Below are 16,679 nucleotides of genomic sequence, written 5' to 3'. Positions count from 1 at the left end.
CGTTTTTCTTTCCGCTCGCTCCGAGCGCATCGTTTGTCAGGCCTCCCAAAAACCAGACGCAGACAGAACTGCCAAGTTTGGCAGGAAGTTCTGCGCATGCTTAAAAGATTTAATCTGATCCAACGCTTTGTACATGTATACACACGTCATGATCGTATCATTTCATTTAGTGTCCATGTAAACGGAGATTTTGAATTTCCGATCAACCAAGGTTTGGATCGGATCGGGGAAATTTTGCACATGTAAACGTAGCTAGTGAGATGATGAGTTCCTGCTGCGTTAAAGCATGACACTTTCACTTCCATGGTCCATAGTTGGTAGGGCAATTTTCCTGGAATGCTGCAGTTGATTTAGACTCAACGTGTTATCGTAAATTTTTTTGCAGATGCCACTGTTCCAGAAATCCTGATTTGTGTTTAAGATCTATATGTTAAACTTTACTTAGATCTTTTCTTTGGAGGGCAAAGTACTTTCCCTGTAAACCTCTTTATGGAACTTAAAGTCGTAGGGAAGCGGCTGTTCCAACTGTTGCATTTTCGAATTCTCCAGAGTGGTGCCTGAAAGTAAATGTGATTGGTCGTTTATCAAGGGGGCGGTATTGTTGTGGTGGAAGGTTCATAAGCAAGTTTGATAGTGGCCCGTTTGTCTGAAGCATCTTGCTAACCAGTTAGCAACTTAGTTTTAGTAGGTTCTCAATGGGAAATTATATTGGTACCAAGTAGCACTAAATTGGTGACTTAGCAAATGATTCTTATTTCTTATTTCAAACACTGTGTATATTAGCTGCGACATATGAATCAAGATGCTATGACCGAAAATATTTGATTGACAGATGACTGTTGATATATGATTGGCTGAATTTAGGTGTAAAAGCTGATGTATAACTAACTGGTCTAACATTTTCTCTTTAGATCTAAGACTGTTTTATAATTGATATTTTTAAAATTTCAATAGTTTGATCCTGTTAAGTAAATGTATTTGTTTTCTTAAAATGGAAATAAAATCCTCAGCTGCGCAAATGTGTTTTAAAAGAGACCAACCCCTGTTCAGGAATTTAAGATCTTTTAGGCATTATAACAATGAACCATTATGCTTCTGATCTGCTGTTCTGTGCTGAGACTTGTGTTTGTGAGAAAGTTTGAGAATGTGTTGCTCCATTTAAACAGTACTGAGCAATAAGTATCATACGTAATTTAATTTATGTAGGATATTTATAGGGATAAAATGATGCTTGCTGTAAAGCAAAACTGTTAGATTACCCGCTAAGGGCTTCTGCCGTAGTTGAAAATCTACATCTTCAAGTTTCTCACTGAAGCATTTTATAAGGAAAGAGATGGCGCCTGTTCGGTCTGCCAACTCGCTATGACCACCATCTTGGCTTCATCTGGTGACATTGTTTTAACAAAAATCAAATCACTGAAATCTACAAAAGCCAACCTTTCATCAAGGACTAACAATGCAACCGCAATGTTACTTAAAAAAAAGGCCAAATTTCAAGTTTGTTCCCCCTGCAAGAGACATACAATAAAACAGAAAAGAGGAAACTCTGACCCAAAAGCCTACTCTATGATTCAACGTTTAATCATGTGAAAGTTTATGAGAGTGATTTGATGTTAATGTGTTTGGATGTTTTTCACCAGCGATAATCTGCATTCTTTCTTTTTATTTTAGTTTTTCCTCCAGGAGGAAAGCTAGACATTCCTGTTCCTGTCCAGTGAGGAGTGCAGGGGCATGGAGCAACAGGGTCCGATTATATCATACAATTAGAGCCCGCAGGCAGGGGGGGAATAGGTGAGGGGTAAAACAGAGGAGTAGCTGGGAAAGGAAAAAAAAGCATCTATTTTAAGATAAAGTCTTGCTTTGTTTACCAAAGAAACATCAAAGAAAAGTAGAAAATACTTACTGCAAGAAAATTTTGCTCTAAGCTTGTAAAATATGTTGTTTTTTTTACTCAGATTGTTATTAACATTTCAGATAACCTTAAAGTCAAAGGTGCTCTGTAGATTAAAATCATTGCTACCTGTGAGAGCTGGATTAAACCCTGAATACACCAGTGGACGATTTCTTATAAGAGGCACAAAATCAAAGATATCCAGAGACATTAGAGTTCATGAGATGTGCTTCCAAAGTACAGTTTAAGCAAAAGTAGTTTTAGTTCTAAAGCTACTAGACAACCAGGTCAGTTGTCCTGGACCTAGGATAGAGAGGGGCTCCAGAACCAACCCCTACAAGTTACAAAATCTTTTTTTTTTTTTAAATACAAAAAAAAAACATTCGTAAAGAAATACTGCACCTAGACTTGATATTTTAGTTACATTAAAGTATTTTCCTATTATTATTTTCTTCTAATTTGCCATTGCAGTATTGGGGAAGTACCCTCACCTCCCATTCCAACCAAATGATTTGGCAGCTGAAATTCATTAAAGGTCTGATAAATCCCATAATGTTCACTGCTGCAGAGCATGAATTTGCTGTGGCCTGAATCAGGAAGTGGGTCCATCACTTTTGCACAGAGATGGTACAGCAACTCTGGCCTGAGGAATGGCCTGAAACTGGAGATACAGCTTAACTTAAGGTAGTTTTTCCTCTCCACTGTCGCTACACGCATGCTTAGGGGTTGCATTCCAGTCAATGAGTCGATGCATTCAACCGGTTTTTTCTATAGATAAAAAACTTTGAATCAATTTGACTGGATGATCTGGTGAACTGTAAAGTGCCTTTAGGTGACATGTGTTGTGAATTGGTGCTATATAAATAAACTAAATTAAAATTGAATTGAACTTCGGATCGCTCTCAGCTGCAGACAGCCTGCTCTATGTTTAGGATGTCATTAAGATGTCTTAGCATCTTATGGCATTTACAGACGTAGCAGTTTGTCAGTAATCTATTGTTGATATTTGTTAGAATAAGTTATATTTAGGATCGCTACAGTAGGTTTCGTTAAGAGGTGCGGCTTCTAATCTGCATTAGACTAACGACCAGGTGTGTCCACCGTTCCAACATCAGGATCAGGCAGGTGCCGCGTTGGAGGTGTTAATTAACAAAATCATTTAATTAATACATTATTTTTAGGTTAAATTGAATACATAGACACTCCTACTGTAGAAACACAGCAGCTAAACAAATGTTTTGACCAAAATATTTTTTGTGCTCCAATTTCACAAGCAGAAGTTTATAATGAAGCTTTATTGTGACTGTAGCATGTATGGAAGGCCAAAGGTTCCACATTTGCAATACATATAAAATTGTAAAAATGTATCTTTGGAAATGTGAATTCCACTTATGTAGTATTATGATAATATAAACATTTTTATCCTAAATAAATACATAATTGAACATTTCTTTTTATTATTGATAGTTATTAAATACATATATATACTTCATAGTCTTCTTGATTTTTGGTGCCATGTCACTGTGCTGCAGAGATGTATTCTCAATTAAATTTCTGATCCTTTTTTTTACTTTTATCAGAATTTTGTTGAGAATCTCAGTATAGAAACACGATTCACGTTTGTGAACTATTCCCAATACTGACTAGCTGTTTTTCAATGCATTTAATACTTTCAAATTTGACTTTGTGAAAATCAAATCAGGTTTATCAAAGCAAAATCTGATACTGTGTTCTATCCTCCAGCTTAGCTATAGAAATGGGGGAAGTGACACCAACGTTTTAAACTTTCAGCCTTCCAGTAATTTAAAGATCTTTAAGTGCCAATCATTGCTTACGGAAACAGGAAGAAACAAGGCTAATAAAGCACCAGTTCTGGTTCTGTATTGGAGCCTGTTAGGTGGAAAATTCCCTCAAAGAGCCTGAAGATATCTGCAGAAAGGAAAGGTGAAAATTCCCAACATTTCAACACGTTTCACTGGTATTAAAGACTTTCCAGTAACAGTCCTTTATCAAACAGTACATAAAGACTAATCAGACTAGGGCGATTATTTTGCAAATTGATTAATCTGTTGATCATTTTCTTTTTGTGGATCAAATTAAACACAGTGAAACTAAAACAAAGATATTTTTTTTATCCTAAATGGAAAATGTTACAGTTTCGGTATAATTACTGGTCTGAGTGGTTTGCTCTGTCAGCTAAAGACATGTTTAGAGTCTCTAAGCTCCAGTTAACGATTAATCGATTACTAAATTAGTTGACAGTTATTTCAATTATCGATTAATCACGATTAATCTGAAAATTTCAGCTCTCAATCAAACTTTTTTTGTTAAACTGAAAAAAAAAAGCTTTTCTAAAACATTACACCATCACACAAGAACATACACAGCTAGACAGGAAACTGATGGCGACTTTAAGAAAACTGTACCCTAAAGTCACCCAGACCTTTGAATACCACTGCTGACTTAAATAATTGTTTTTGTGATGGTTGTGTGTCTCAATGGAGGCAATAGGAAATGAGGGGGATGAAGCTAATTGTCTGTAAGTATTCAGACACTGAGGCAAAGTTGGGAAAGTCCTCCTGGCAATGTCTGCGACAAGATGACTTATATTGTTGGATTGACTCAGCGGGCTCATGAGCGTGTGTGTGTGTGTGTGCGCAAGCATCTGGGACTCTTAAAGCCGCTTCCTTTAGTCGCAAGCATTTCCATTCTGATTCAGCATTCGCTACGAGCCAAGTCAGACTTTAATGTGATTCAATTACACTATTTATACGCTGACAGACTTCGTGGGCAGTAGCATGGTAAATGTGGATTGGTGGTAATTTATATCCATTTACTGGCAATTAACTGATCGTGTGTTAATTTGGGTCTTTGAGTCCAGATGTTATCAAGTTTGCACAGGTAGTAGTAATCAATAGGAATGTGTTTCTGTGTTAAAAAAAAGAAGACATTTCTGGATCAGAATCAAGTAATAAATTCTTGTTTGCTTGCAAAACAAACACCGTAAAGTCCCTGCTTGTCTGAGCAGATCTTACAAGACAGAGCCAAGCAGAACCAGGTGTCCATACAGCCAAAGTCAGCTGCAGTTGCCTGAGGCTGAACTAATTTAGTGCACATTATGTTCAGTGGATATGTTTGACCCGGGCTACTTACTGTAAGTTTTTTTTACCCCTATATGAACCAGTTTGGAGCAGGCTGGAGATCAGTGTCACACACAGGGGAGATGCTTTCCTGTTTGTTACACAAGAAATCCAAGATAAACTATCTTATCAAATATCAGATTATGGCTGGATTCAATCATACAATTCATCTGTGTGTTTTGACGGTTAAATGTAAACAACTCTGGTGAGAATGTTCTGCAGTCTAACAGCTGGAAAGATAAGATTTAAGAGTCTTAGGAGTTATTGTCGAAACTTGTACATCGGCACAACAAGTTAGAGGCTTTTACGCTGACTATTGCTTTAATATTCTGAAAATGAATAATACAGTGGTAGAAGAAAAAAAAGTATTTTAGGGCTTTTTAGGCGTTTCATACATCCCTTTGTATATTTGCTGCAGATGTGATTAGTTTCCAGATAAAGCATGATGACACAATTACTTTTATATCAACACTCAGAGGATTTGTAAAGGGATTTCACCAGATTGGTATAAATTTATTGGATAGATTTGATTATCAGATCTTTTTCAATTAAATGTTGAATATTTTTCATCAATCACATAGAAGACAACCTGGACCAGACTAACAGAAACGTGCTGACTAAAACCGCTGGTGTTCAGTTCAGTTTATTAGCGCTTTGCTTGGTCCAGCAGGAGCTCTGATATAAATCTGAAAGATCATTTGTAGAAAGATTAGGGTAATGACAAGGAGGGTTTCCAATCTTAAAAGACTTTTGGAGCCCATTGACTAAAAACATGAGAAAAACCCTTGGATAAAACATAAATAAATGCCTTATTTATTATATTTTTTTTACAGATTGCAAACTTCTTGGCTGAATCAATAACGCTTGGAAACGATCTACACTTGAATAATAATGACCTTAACTGTAGGAGGACTGCAGTCACACCTCCAAGGTTGGCTCCTTGCCTCGGGCTATTTACTTCACATTTGCCCCGTTTCCTGTCAGTGAAATAAAAACTAATAGCTCCACATTTCCGCTTTTCAAAAGAAACATGGCATTAGATTCAGTTTTCCAGTGGTGCTCACATTATTAAGAAAGGATGAGTCACTCCTCTCTTTCTTTTTCATCAGAGCAACACTCTTACTGAGTTACATATGATGTGTGGTCGCTAGAGCAGCAAAGGTCCTTCCAAGTGGTCAAATATATAATTTGCAAGCAGAGCATGAATGTTTGGCAGCTGGTCTATGCAACACTGCATGCATTAGGTCCTCTGCACCTCAGATAGTGCACACATTGATATGGTGATAATGACTGTGATACAATACATTGTGCAGCTCTAGTCTCAATATAGGTTTGACCTTAAGTCGAGTCAAGCAGTGAATGAGGCTTGTGAAACCTGAGATTATGACTCCATGTGATCATGTTACGCCACTAATATTCCAAAGCTACTTGCAACTTGGCCAGCAAGATTGGCTTTTAGTGCATAAGATATTTAACCCTTAAAAGTCCTGAATAGATAAATAATCTCTTATTCTTTAAGGCAAAAAAGCATAAAACAAAAGCAAGAATTTTTTTTTCTGCTTTGTGTTTTGAAAGAATAGACATAAACTTTGATGAAAAAACACACCTATAGCTCAGAGTTTGAAAAATGAAGTAACTGTAAAAAAAATTAAAAATAAATAAAAAAGGCTTTAACCATGTCCATAATCATCCTGGAATGCAAATAAAAGACATCTAAAGTATACATATATTTTTGTTGAAATGCCAGGTTTTTGTAGCGTGATAAAATAAGAGTGTGAAAAGTAATTTCAGAGCTTCTGGTTTCATTTGGAATTTCATCATCTCGGGTTCCCGGTTGCCATTAATGTAACTAGGGAAGCTGCCAAGAGACCGACATCTGCCCTGAAGGATCTGCTCGGATTTCCTGCTCGTGCTGATTATGTTTAATAGCCTCGTGTGTTATATATTTATAAAATGTGACGAAGTTAGCCAATGAAAACCTTTATTTCTTAGGAAAACATCTAGGCAAGAATAAAATCTCCCAACACCTTAAAGAAGAAAGCGTTTCATTCAGTGGAAATCAAATCAAAGCTTTAGGACGGCAATGACAAAGGTTTGCCATAAAACTGAAAAATCACTTGAGGCCCTGTGACACACAGTGGTGGAAGGATCATGACCCATGGTTGCTTTTTCTAAGTTCGTACCAGCGTTTATTTTTTTCAGGTGGATGAAAATTCAAAAGTCAGAAAACTGTAGATAGATGCAGTAAACACAAAAAAACAATAGACGATATCTTGAATGACTTCCACCAAGTAAGGTGAACAAATATTGACAAGATTATGTGAAATGCTGTTATCATTAAAAGGTGCTTTTACAAGAAAAGCCTTTTTTTATTTTTTCATTAGTCTTTAAAGGGATTTATTGGTTTCTATTATAAAAGGCTGGCATTGCAACAGGAAAATCAATTCCAAGATGTTTTATAGCAGTGAGAGTTGCATAAGACTGTGAGTAATTATTAACAAGAGTTTCAGAAAATCAGGTTTGACAAAGTGCTTCTCGTAAGAAGGAAATGGGCTACTTATTTACCTGCAGATTTTGCACAGTTACAGCATAACATGAGTCCCACTGAATAATGAAAGTCAAACAGGTTAAATGTGAACACCTGGCATTGGAACAAAAACAAACACAGTGGGGGAGAGTTTTCAATCCGTCTTAATGCTCACTTGGATCAGTTTTTGACTGGTATAGCCTCACTGTTCAATAGGAGTTAAATAGACACATTTTGGGCATAAAGACGGAAACTTTGACCAAATGCTTTTAACTTGTGATTCAATAGGTGCGCCGACCGCTATCAATCATTGATTTACTCTGAGATAACCTGCCAGCTTCCTTAAACAAATATGTACATTATTTATGAACCAAGAAATACATGCCATCTATCACTGGTTGTGATAGATGGCATGGTACAATAACAGTGGATAGTGTTGAAGTAAGAATCAATGATCATCCATCCATCGTTCCATCCATTGGTCCATCCATTGGTCCATCCATCCATCCATCCATTGGTCCATCCATTGGTCCATCTGTTGGTTCATCCATTGGTCATTCCATTAGTCCATCCATTGGTCCATCCATTGGTCCATCCATCCATCCATCCATCCATTGGTCCATCCATTGGTCCATCCATTGGTCCATCTGTTGGTTCATCCATTGGTCATTCCATTAGTCCATCCATTGGTCCATCCATCCATTGGTCCAACCATCCATTGGTCCATCCATTGGTCCATCTGTTGGTTCATCCATTGGTCATTCCATTAGTCCATCCATTGGTCCATCCATTGGTCCATCCATCCATTGGTCCAACCATCCATTGGTCCATCCATTGGTCCATCCATTGGTCCATCCATTGGTCCATCCATTGGTCATTCCATCCATCCATCCATTGGTCCATCCATCCATCCATTCATTGGTCCATCCATCCATTGGTCCATCCATCCATCCATCCATCCATCCATCCATTGGTCCATCCATCCATCCATCCATCCATTTATCCATTGGTCCATCCACCCATCCATCCATCCATCCATCCATTGGTCCATCCATCCATCCATCCATCCATCCATTCATTGGTCCATCCATCCATTGGTCCGTCCATCCATCCATCCATCCATGCATCATCCATCCATTGGTCCATCCATCCATCCATTGGTCCATCCATCCATCCATCCATTGGTCCATCCATCCATCCATTGGTCCATCCATCCATCCATCCATCCATCCATCCATTGGTCCATCCATCCATCCATCCATCCATCCATTTATCCATGGTCCATCCGTCCATCCATCCATCCATTGGTCCGTCCATCCATCCATCCATCCATCCATCCATTTATCCATTGGTCCATCCATCCGTCCATCCATCCATCCATCCATCCATTGGTCCATCCATTGGTCCATCCATTGGTCCATCCATTGGTCATTCCATCCATCCATCCATTGGTCCATCCATCCATCCATCCATCCATCCATCCATCCATTGGTCCATCCATTGGTTCATCCATCCATCCATCCATTGGTCCATCCATCCATCCATTCATCCATCCATCCATCCATCCATCCATTTATCCATTGGTCCATCCATCCATCCATCCATCCATTGGTCCATCCATCCATCCATCCATCCATTTATCCATTGGTCCATCCGTCCATCCATCCATCCATTGGTCCGTCCATCCATCCATCCATCCATCCATCCATCCATCCATCCATCCATCCATCCATCCATTTATCCATTGGTCCATCCATCCGTCCATCCATCCATCCATCCATCCATTGGTCCATCCATTGGTCCATCCATCCATCCATCCATCCATCCATCCATCCATATCCCAACTTATAATATATAGATTTTCTAAAATTGTGTTGCCTTTCTTTTTAATTAAAAAATATAACTAAATATGTTCTGATCCTAAGTATTAAGTCCACTTTATTGTAATGGCCTGAAACAGCTGACAAGATAAAAAAATTAAGAATCTATTTGGAAACCAAAATCCATCTGTATGGGTTTTTTTTCTATTTTTTTAAACAGACTACACCTATGAGAAAACATGGCAGGAGCAGCCCCAGTTTGTTTGAATTATTTTACTAATTAGAGATAGGAAAGTGTCTGAGCTGATACAAGACAACAGCCGTGTGGTTAGAACTCATCTGGAATGGATTAGATCTACAGGCTTATTCATGTGTAAGAATGGTCTAGTCAAAATCCAGACAAGAATCCAGCTAAGATCTTTGAGAAGGCGTGTGAGCTCAGGGTCTCCACCCTGTCTGACTGAGCTTGGGTTTTAGGGTATAGATGTGCAGCGCGAGTACAACAAGACCAGTAAAGACTTTAAGCTGTTACTACAACAGAGCCTGTGCCAAATGTTCAGGTGGGATAAATAGGAATCCTCAACACATTTTTCAAACATCTAATTATAAAAAAATATTTTTAAAACTGCATTTATTATCACATTTCTTCTTAAGCACTATTTTATACTCTGTAGTATAATATACATGCTATATCAAGCAAAGCCACAGGGATAGATATTCGAATAATACAATACGGGACGAATTATAAGACTTACAAGAATCCGAATCACCCTTAATAGTCAAGTTAATCACACAAATAAGGAACTGGACTTGGTTTCCATTGTATAAACATTAAATAAATATGTAAATAGGAAATACAATAAACAAGTCATCCACTGTGCATAACAACAAGCTTCCCTGTTGCTAATACTAAATAGGGTGCCCTTTTACTCCAAATCCAAAAACGACTTTCTGTCATGATATCTTGTATGGTAAGAGATAAAAAGGCTGAGGAAATGACACAGAATTATTGCATTTTTGATTCAAAAGCAGCAAATCTGCAGCTTTAAATAACAACAAAACTGCTTGAGCTGACATATAGCATGAACTGGTCAATGCTGCCCCAAACTTCCATCATCATGAGCCAGCAACAGTGATATTTTCTGGGAAAACTTCACAGTAACCTGTCATTCAAACAGTTCCAGCCAAATTTTGCGTGTTTTATTCCTTTGACTTATGCTGTAATTATGCCAGAGGTTGCTGAGTGACTACATCCTCCTAGACGCTCATCTGGGTTTGTTTGCATCCACCCCATTGTTCTGTCCATATGTATTTATTTTATCAGCAGCGCTCCTTCATAGCTGAGCATTTCACCATTACAATGACAAATGGGCACAATTAATCCCACTCGGAGGTCTGTATTGGTCCCTGCAGATGTTTTTCTGTGCTGGAACCAAGCGAACCGCAACCAAAACCAGCCTCCATCTGCTCTCAAGCCGCAGATATGGCCGAACGCACTCTGATGACGACTTCATATCACAGCCAAAGATTGGATTCGCTCATAAAAATACAATTCTGATGTCAACCTGGCTTTAGGGGAGACACTGTATCTCTGTGAAAATGTGGAAATAAAAGATGTTTTAATGTAGTTTTAAAGGCTGGATTCAGTTACGAAGTAAGTATAAAACAAAGCTTTTTTTTAATAATACACTCATTTTTAAATTTGATGTGAAGACAACTTAGAATAAAATTCACTAACAAATCTCTGGCCCTTTAAAATAGACATTATGTAACTTGCAGCAGAGCTCCCGCCTCCTTTCTGCTTTATTTTTACTGCTGGTGAATGTGAGGCTAGCGGCAGATTGGGATGAACGTCAGTCATGGCTGCATGTTTACTTATGATCAGTTAACCTCAGTTTAAAACCCTTGGATTCTGCTTTTGCTCATATAATGTGTGTAATATTGTCTTTAGGGCTGCAACTAACGATTATTTTGCTAATAATATAGGTCGATTATTTTTTCCATTAATCGATTAAGAATTGGATAGCCAAAGATTCCTTAAAAAATACTTTTTTACTAAATAAATCAGGTGAAACTCAAACTTTTCCACTTGAGTTCTTTTTTTACAATCTTGGTATAATTACTCCTCTAATTGGGTCGTTCTCTCAGCTAAAGGCATGTTTTAGAGTCTCAACACTCCAGTTAACGATTACTCAAATCCTGAAATAATTGCCAATTATTTCAATAATTGATTAATGAGGATTAATCCGATTAATTATTTCAGCCCTAAATGTGTCTGAAATTTTATTTGTTCATATTTTGCAGAATGATACAAATATATTTTATGATGGTGACACAAATTTAAAATAGCAATAGAAAGTCCACCAACTGTAAATAAAAAATAACTTTAATATTTCTCTTCTGAATCTAAGCCTTGACCTCACCATTTGCTGAAAATCATTTTTCTACATGTGCTGCAAAGAGAATCGTATTGGTTTCTTACCTTTGAGATATAAGCCTTGATGCCTTCGGCCAGTTTGATGCAGGGCTCTCCCAAGAGCTGGGCCAGCTGATCTGGGATGTCCTGGTCCTTGTGCAGGGCATTCAGTAAACCGATGCACTTCAGCTCCTCCGTTACTCCTTGGCTACGCACCTATACCAACAAGGAAGGGGAGGAGAACAAATTAGCAGTGGTGTCAAAAGTATTCCGTTACTTAAGTAGAAGCATAGATACTGCAGTTTAAAAACATTCTGGTAAAAGTTGAAGTAACAGCTTAACCTCTTTACTAAAGTAAAAGTGAAAAAGTATGTGCTCCAAAAACTACTTAAAGTATAAAAGTATAAAGTAACCTTTAAAAAACCAGCCAGGTGCCACTATATGAATTGAAAGCTCAATTTTCCGACTATTTTGAAATATTCTTTGAGATAGGGCCAAGGATGAGGGAGGTCTTGTTGGTCTCCATCTCCCGATACGCTCTCGCCTGTTTCTGACCTTTCAGACATTTCAACATCTTTTTCTGAATCCCACATTGTAGCATGGCATAGACAATTCATGTTTGCAGTTTGAAGAAAACCTGCTTGCTTCTGATTATTTCCTTTAGCTAACCAATGAGTGTTTGCGTTATATGACTCATCCAATTACACTAGTTTTCACTAGATGTAGATGGAGCCAATGATCTGCAATGGATGGCGAACATGACGGGAAATAAATATTTATAAACGTTAAACCGAAGCCAAGAGTAACGAGTAACGTTTGTTTTAAAAATATAAGGAATAGAAAGTACAGATACTTGTGTGAAAATGTAATGAGTAGAATTCAGAAGTAGGAAGAAAAATAAGTAACAGAGTAAAGTATAGTTACCTAAAAAAAATGGGCTTAAGTACAGAAACGAAGTATTTGTACTTTGTAACTTGACACCTCTGCAGATTAGCTGCAGTAAAAATAAACCAAAGTGCTGGAACATTAACAGGCTCATTTGTTAATTTATTTTTATTAAAAAACAAATAACAAAAATATATAAAAATATAAAACACTTCCTAAAGATTTTTATTTTCTTTGTATAAGTTCATAGTATTTTCAAGGATTGGACAAAAAAAAAGTTGTGATTATAGAAATAATACAAATCCACACAATGGAGGCTTATTAAAAAGGATAAAAACTTTTCCTATCCTTGTTTTGTCAAAAAATGAAAATCAGTGGTCCAAGTAGAGGATGCAACCTTTATTAATACTCCTAAAATACTCAATAATACTGAACTTTTACTCAATAGTCTTTGCATTTACTGGGAGAGATGCCGGGTACACCCAAAAAAGGTCATAAGTCATTCATAATATCTCCGAGAGTCAAATTAACACACCAGTTATGTCTTTAGACCTTTAGAGGTGCATTGGCAGGAGTATCCAGAGAGAAACCACACAAGTGGAGGAAGAAACCCCATGTAGAGAAAGGCCATGCCGGGAGTCTAACCCTATACAATCTTGATAAAAGATGATAATTTGAAGTTTCTTCTAACAAACCAAACCAAAACAGAAACGAAAAAGCAGGCACATGAAAAGATTCCAAGAACAAAACCTCATTTCCTGAAACTCCCAGCATCAAACCACTGAAATCAATCTAACCCTAGAAGATCACTGATGAAAACAATATTCTTACACAGAACATTTATCAAGAACATCTAAATCCAGTTGTAACCAAAGTGTTTAGCATGTAGCGATCACCTCTATCAGGTCACTGAAACACAACTCCTTGTTTGACAACTCTGACTGCAGTGAAATCCCATGTGTAATCAGAAAAGCTATGCAATCTTTAGCCGCAAAGAAAAGTTGGCCAGGTTCCTGCGCAACTGAAAAGAGTGGAAAAGAATAAGATTTGCTTCTATCATTTTCTAGTTCTAGAAAAGGCTTAGTATTCTTGCTTGATTTTCTAAAAAACAATTTCCTATAAATACATTTTTTTTTTTTTTTTTTGTTGCTTAAATTGCATTTAGTAAGCCAGTTCTTTATTTGAACATTTTAACCATCAGTGATAAAGTTTCTGGAGGAAAAAATATCATGAAAATAGTATTTAGACAGCTTTAAATATAGGTTGAATGCCAAACCAGTCTCTGACTGGTAATCTGTGAAACCGGGCATATGCCCAGTGGGCCGGTCCTAATTTCAGCGTGCGAGGCCCGGCCCTCCTTAGATCAAACCGGCCCCAACACTTTACTCTCTGGGTGAAGCATCTATCTGTGACAGTAATTAACTCAAGCAGCTCAAGAGGTAATACAATGTTAACTACTTAAATGATGCATGCAGTACACATAGCCCTTCCTTGTCATGCAAATCCTGCACATCCAGATTTTCTGATATAGATCCAGTTTTTCAGGCCCAATACCATCACAACCACAGAAGAAACAATTGCTGAGAATTAAAGCTTGTTGAATTCTCTGTAAGAACCTCTGAAGATGGAGAGAGCAAGTAAAAAGTTGGTATTTTCAGGCATATATTTCTTCAAACCGAAAAATCGTTGCAACAAACTCAATTATAATAAAACTAAAATGCTTTCTTTAAACCAAATTTGTCAATATACAGGTGCTGGTCATAAAATTAGAATATCATGAAAAAGTAGATTGATTTCAGTAATTCCATTTAAAAAGTGAAACTTGTATATTATATTCATACATTACATACAAACTCATATATTTCAGATGTTTATTTTGTTTAATTTTGATGATTACAAATGACAACAAATGAAAATCTCAAATTCATCATATCAGAAAATTAGAATATTGTGAAAAGGTTCAAAATTGATGGCCCCTGGTGCCACACTCTAATCAGCTAATTAACTCAAACCACCTGCAAAAGCCTTTAAATGGTCTTTCAGTCTAGTTCTATAGGCTACACAATCATGGGGAAGACTGCTGACTTGACAGTTGTCCAAAAGACGACCATCGACACCTTGCACAAGGAGGGCAAGACACAAAAGGTCATCGCTAAAGAGGCTGGCTGTTCACAGAGCTCAGTGTCCAAGCACATTAATAGAGAGGCGAAGGGAAGGAAAAGATGTGGTCGAAAAAAGTGTACAAGCAAGAGAGATAACCGCACCCTGGAGAGGATTGTGAAACAAAACCCATTCAAAAATGTGGGGGAGATTCACAAAGAGTGGACTGCAGCTGGAGTGAGTGCTTCAAGAACCACCACACACAGACGTATGAAAGACATGGGTTTCTGCTGTCGCATTCCTTGTGTCAAGCCACTCTTGAACCACAGACAGCGTCAGAAGCGTCTTGCCTGGGCTAAAGAGAAACAGGACTGGACTGCTGGTGAGTGGTCCAAAGTCATGTTCTCTGATGAAAGTAAATTTTGCATTTCCTTTGGAAATCAAGGTCCCAGAGTCTGGAGGAAAAGAAGAGAGGCACTTCATCCACGTTGCTTGAAGTCCAGTGTAAAGTTTCCACAGTCAGTGATGGTTTGGGGTGCCATGTCATCTGCTGGTGTTGGTCCATTGTGTTTTCTGAGGTCCAGGGTCAACGCAGCCACATACCAGGAAGTTTTAGAGCACTTCATGCTTCCTGCAGCTGACCAACTTTTTGGAGATGCAGATTTCATTTTCCAACAGGACTTGGCACCTGCACACAGTGCCAAAGCTACCAGTACCTGGTTGAAGGACCATGGTATCCCTGTTCTTAATTGGCCAGCAAACTCTCCTGACCTTAACCCCATAGAAAATCTATGGGGTATTGTGAAGAAGAAGATGCAATACACCAGACCCAACAATTCAGAAGAGCTAAAAGCCACTATTAGAGCAACCTGGGCTATCATAACACCTGAGCAGTGCCACAGACTGATCGACTCCATGCCACGCCGCATTGCTGCAGTAATACAGGCCAAAGGAGGCCCAACTAAATACTGAGTGCTGTACATGCTCATACTTTAAATGTTCATACTTTTCAGTTGGCCAACATTTCTATAAATCCTTTGTTTTTATTGGTCTTCAGTAATATTCTAATTTTCTGATATGATGAATTTGAGATTTTCATTTGTTGTCATTTGTAATCATCAAAATTAAACAAAATTAACATCTGAAATATATGAGTTTGTATGTAATGTATGAATATAATATACAAGTTTCACTTTTTAAATGGAATTACTGAAATCAATCTACTTTTTCATGATATTCTAATTTTATGACCAGCACCTGTATTTGGCAAAGTTATGTTAGAATATTTTGCAAAAAAATATGTTGTGGTGTATGATGGGGTTTTGCATCTAAAGACTAACATTTCCCATCTTATGTGCATTGTTGCCAGGTTGAGATGTTTCCCAATCAGGCAGTTTAGGATGACCGTCCATGGGTAAAAAATGTTTTTCTTTACATTTATGGCCCAAAAGATCAATAGACTTTGGTTCAAATTGGGATATTGGTGTATAAATTTCGTATATACAGGTGGCTAGGAACATTTTTTGGGCTGGAAAACGTGAGTCAGTGACATCTGGCAACCTGCTTATGTGGTGAGTGGCGCTGGTCCATGGCAATACGGATGATCCCTAAGTGGGCCGGTGTAGATGGAAAAATGCCAGGGCCGAAAATCGTTCCCAGTCCGAGCCTGTGCCAAAATACGAAACTAAAATTGCTATTCTATAGAAACATACAAACAAAATGATGCACTGAGCTTCACAAACTGGGATTTAAAGAATCTGCATTTAGTTAAATAAACTCAATATTTCATTTTTCAAGTCAAAGGGGATTAATAAAATAAACAATGGTGATACAGGCTAATTCAGATGAATGAACAAGAGTGAAAATTATGAATTAAAAAGAAAAACAAAGACAAATTTAA

At 37.6% G+C, this 16,679-nt stretch overlaps 1 protein-coding gene across 2 annotated transcripts in view; it reads right to left on the bottom strand.

The window, feature by feature from the left end:
- The window catches only part of tnfsf10l (TNF superfamily member 10, like), a 93,560-nt gene that overhangs the window by 36,852 nt on the left and 40,029 nt on the right, over positions 1 to 16,679 (bottom strand). For both annotated transcript variants that reach the window (XM_038268611.1, XM_038268612.1), the window contains exon 2: positions 11,861 to 12,010. In XM_038268611.1, coding sequence (XP_038124539.1) covers positions 11,861 to 12,010 — 150 coding nt within the window. The remainder of the gene's footprint in view (positions 1 to 11,860; positions 12,011 to 16,679) is intronic.

The sequence above is a fragment of the Cyprinodon tularosa genome, unplaced genomic scaffold (genome assembly GCF_016077235.1).
Source record: "Cyprinodon tularosa strain WSP-4 unplaced genomic scaffold, ASM1607723v1 ctg705, whole genome shotgun sequence".
In the NCBI taxonomy this organism is placed as follows: domain Eukaryota; kingdom Metazoa; phylum Chordata; class Actinopteri; order Cyprinodontiformes; family Cyprinodontidae; genus Cyprinodon; species Cyprinodon tularosa.
This window is presented reverse-complemented; position numbering and strand designations above follow the sequence as displayed.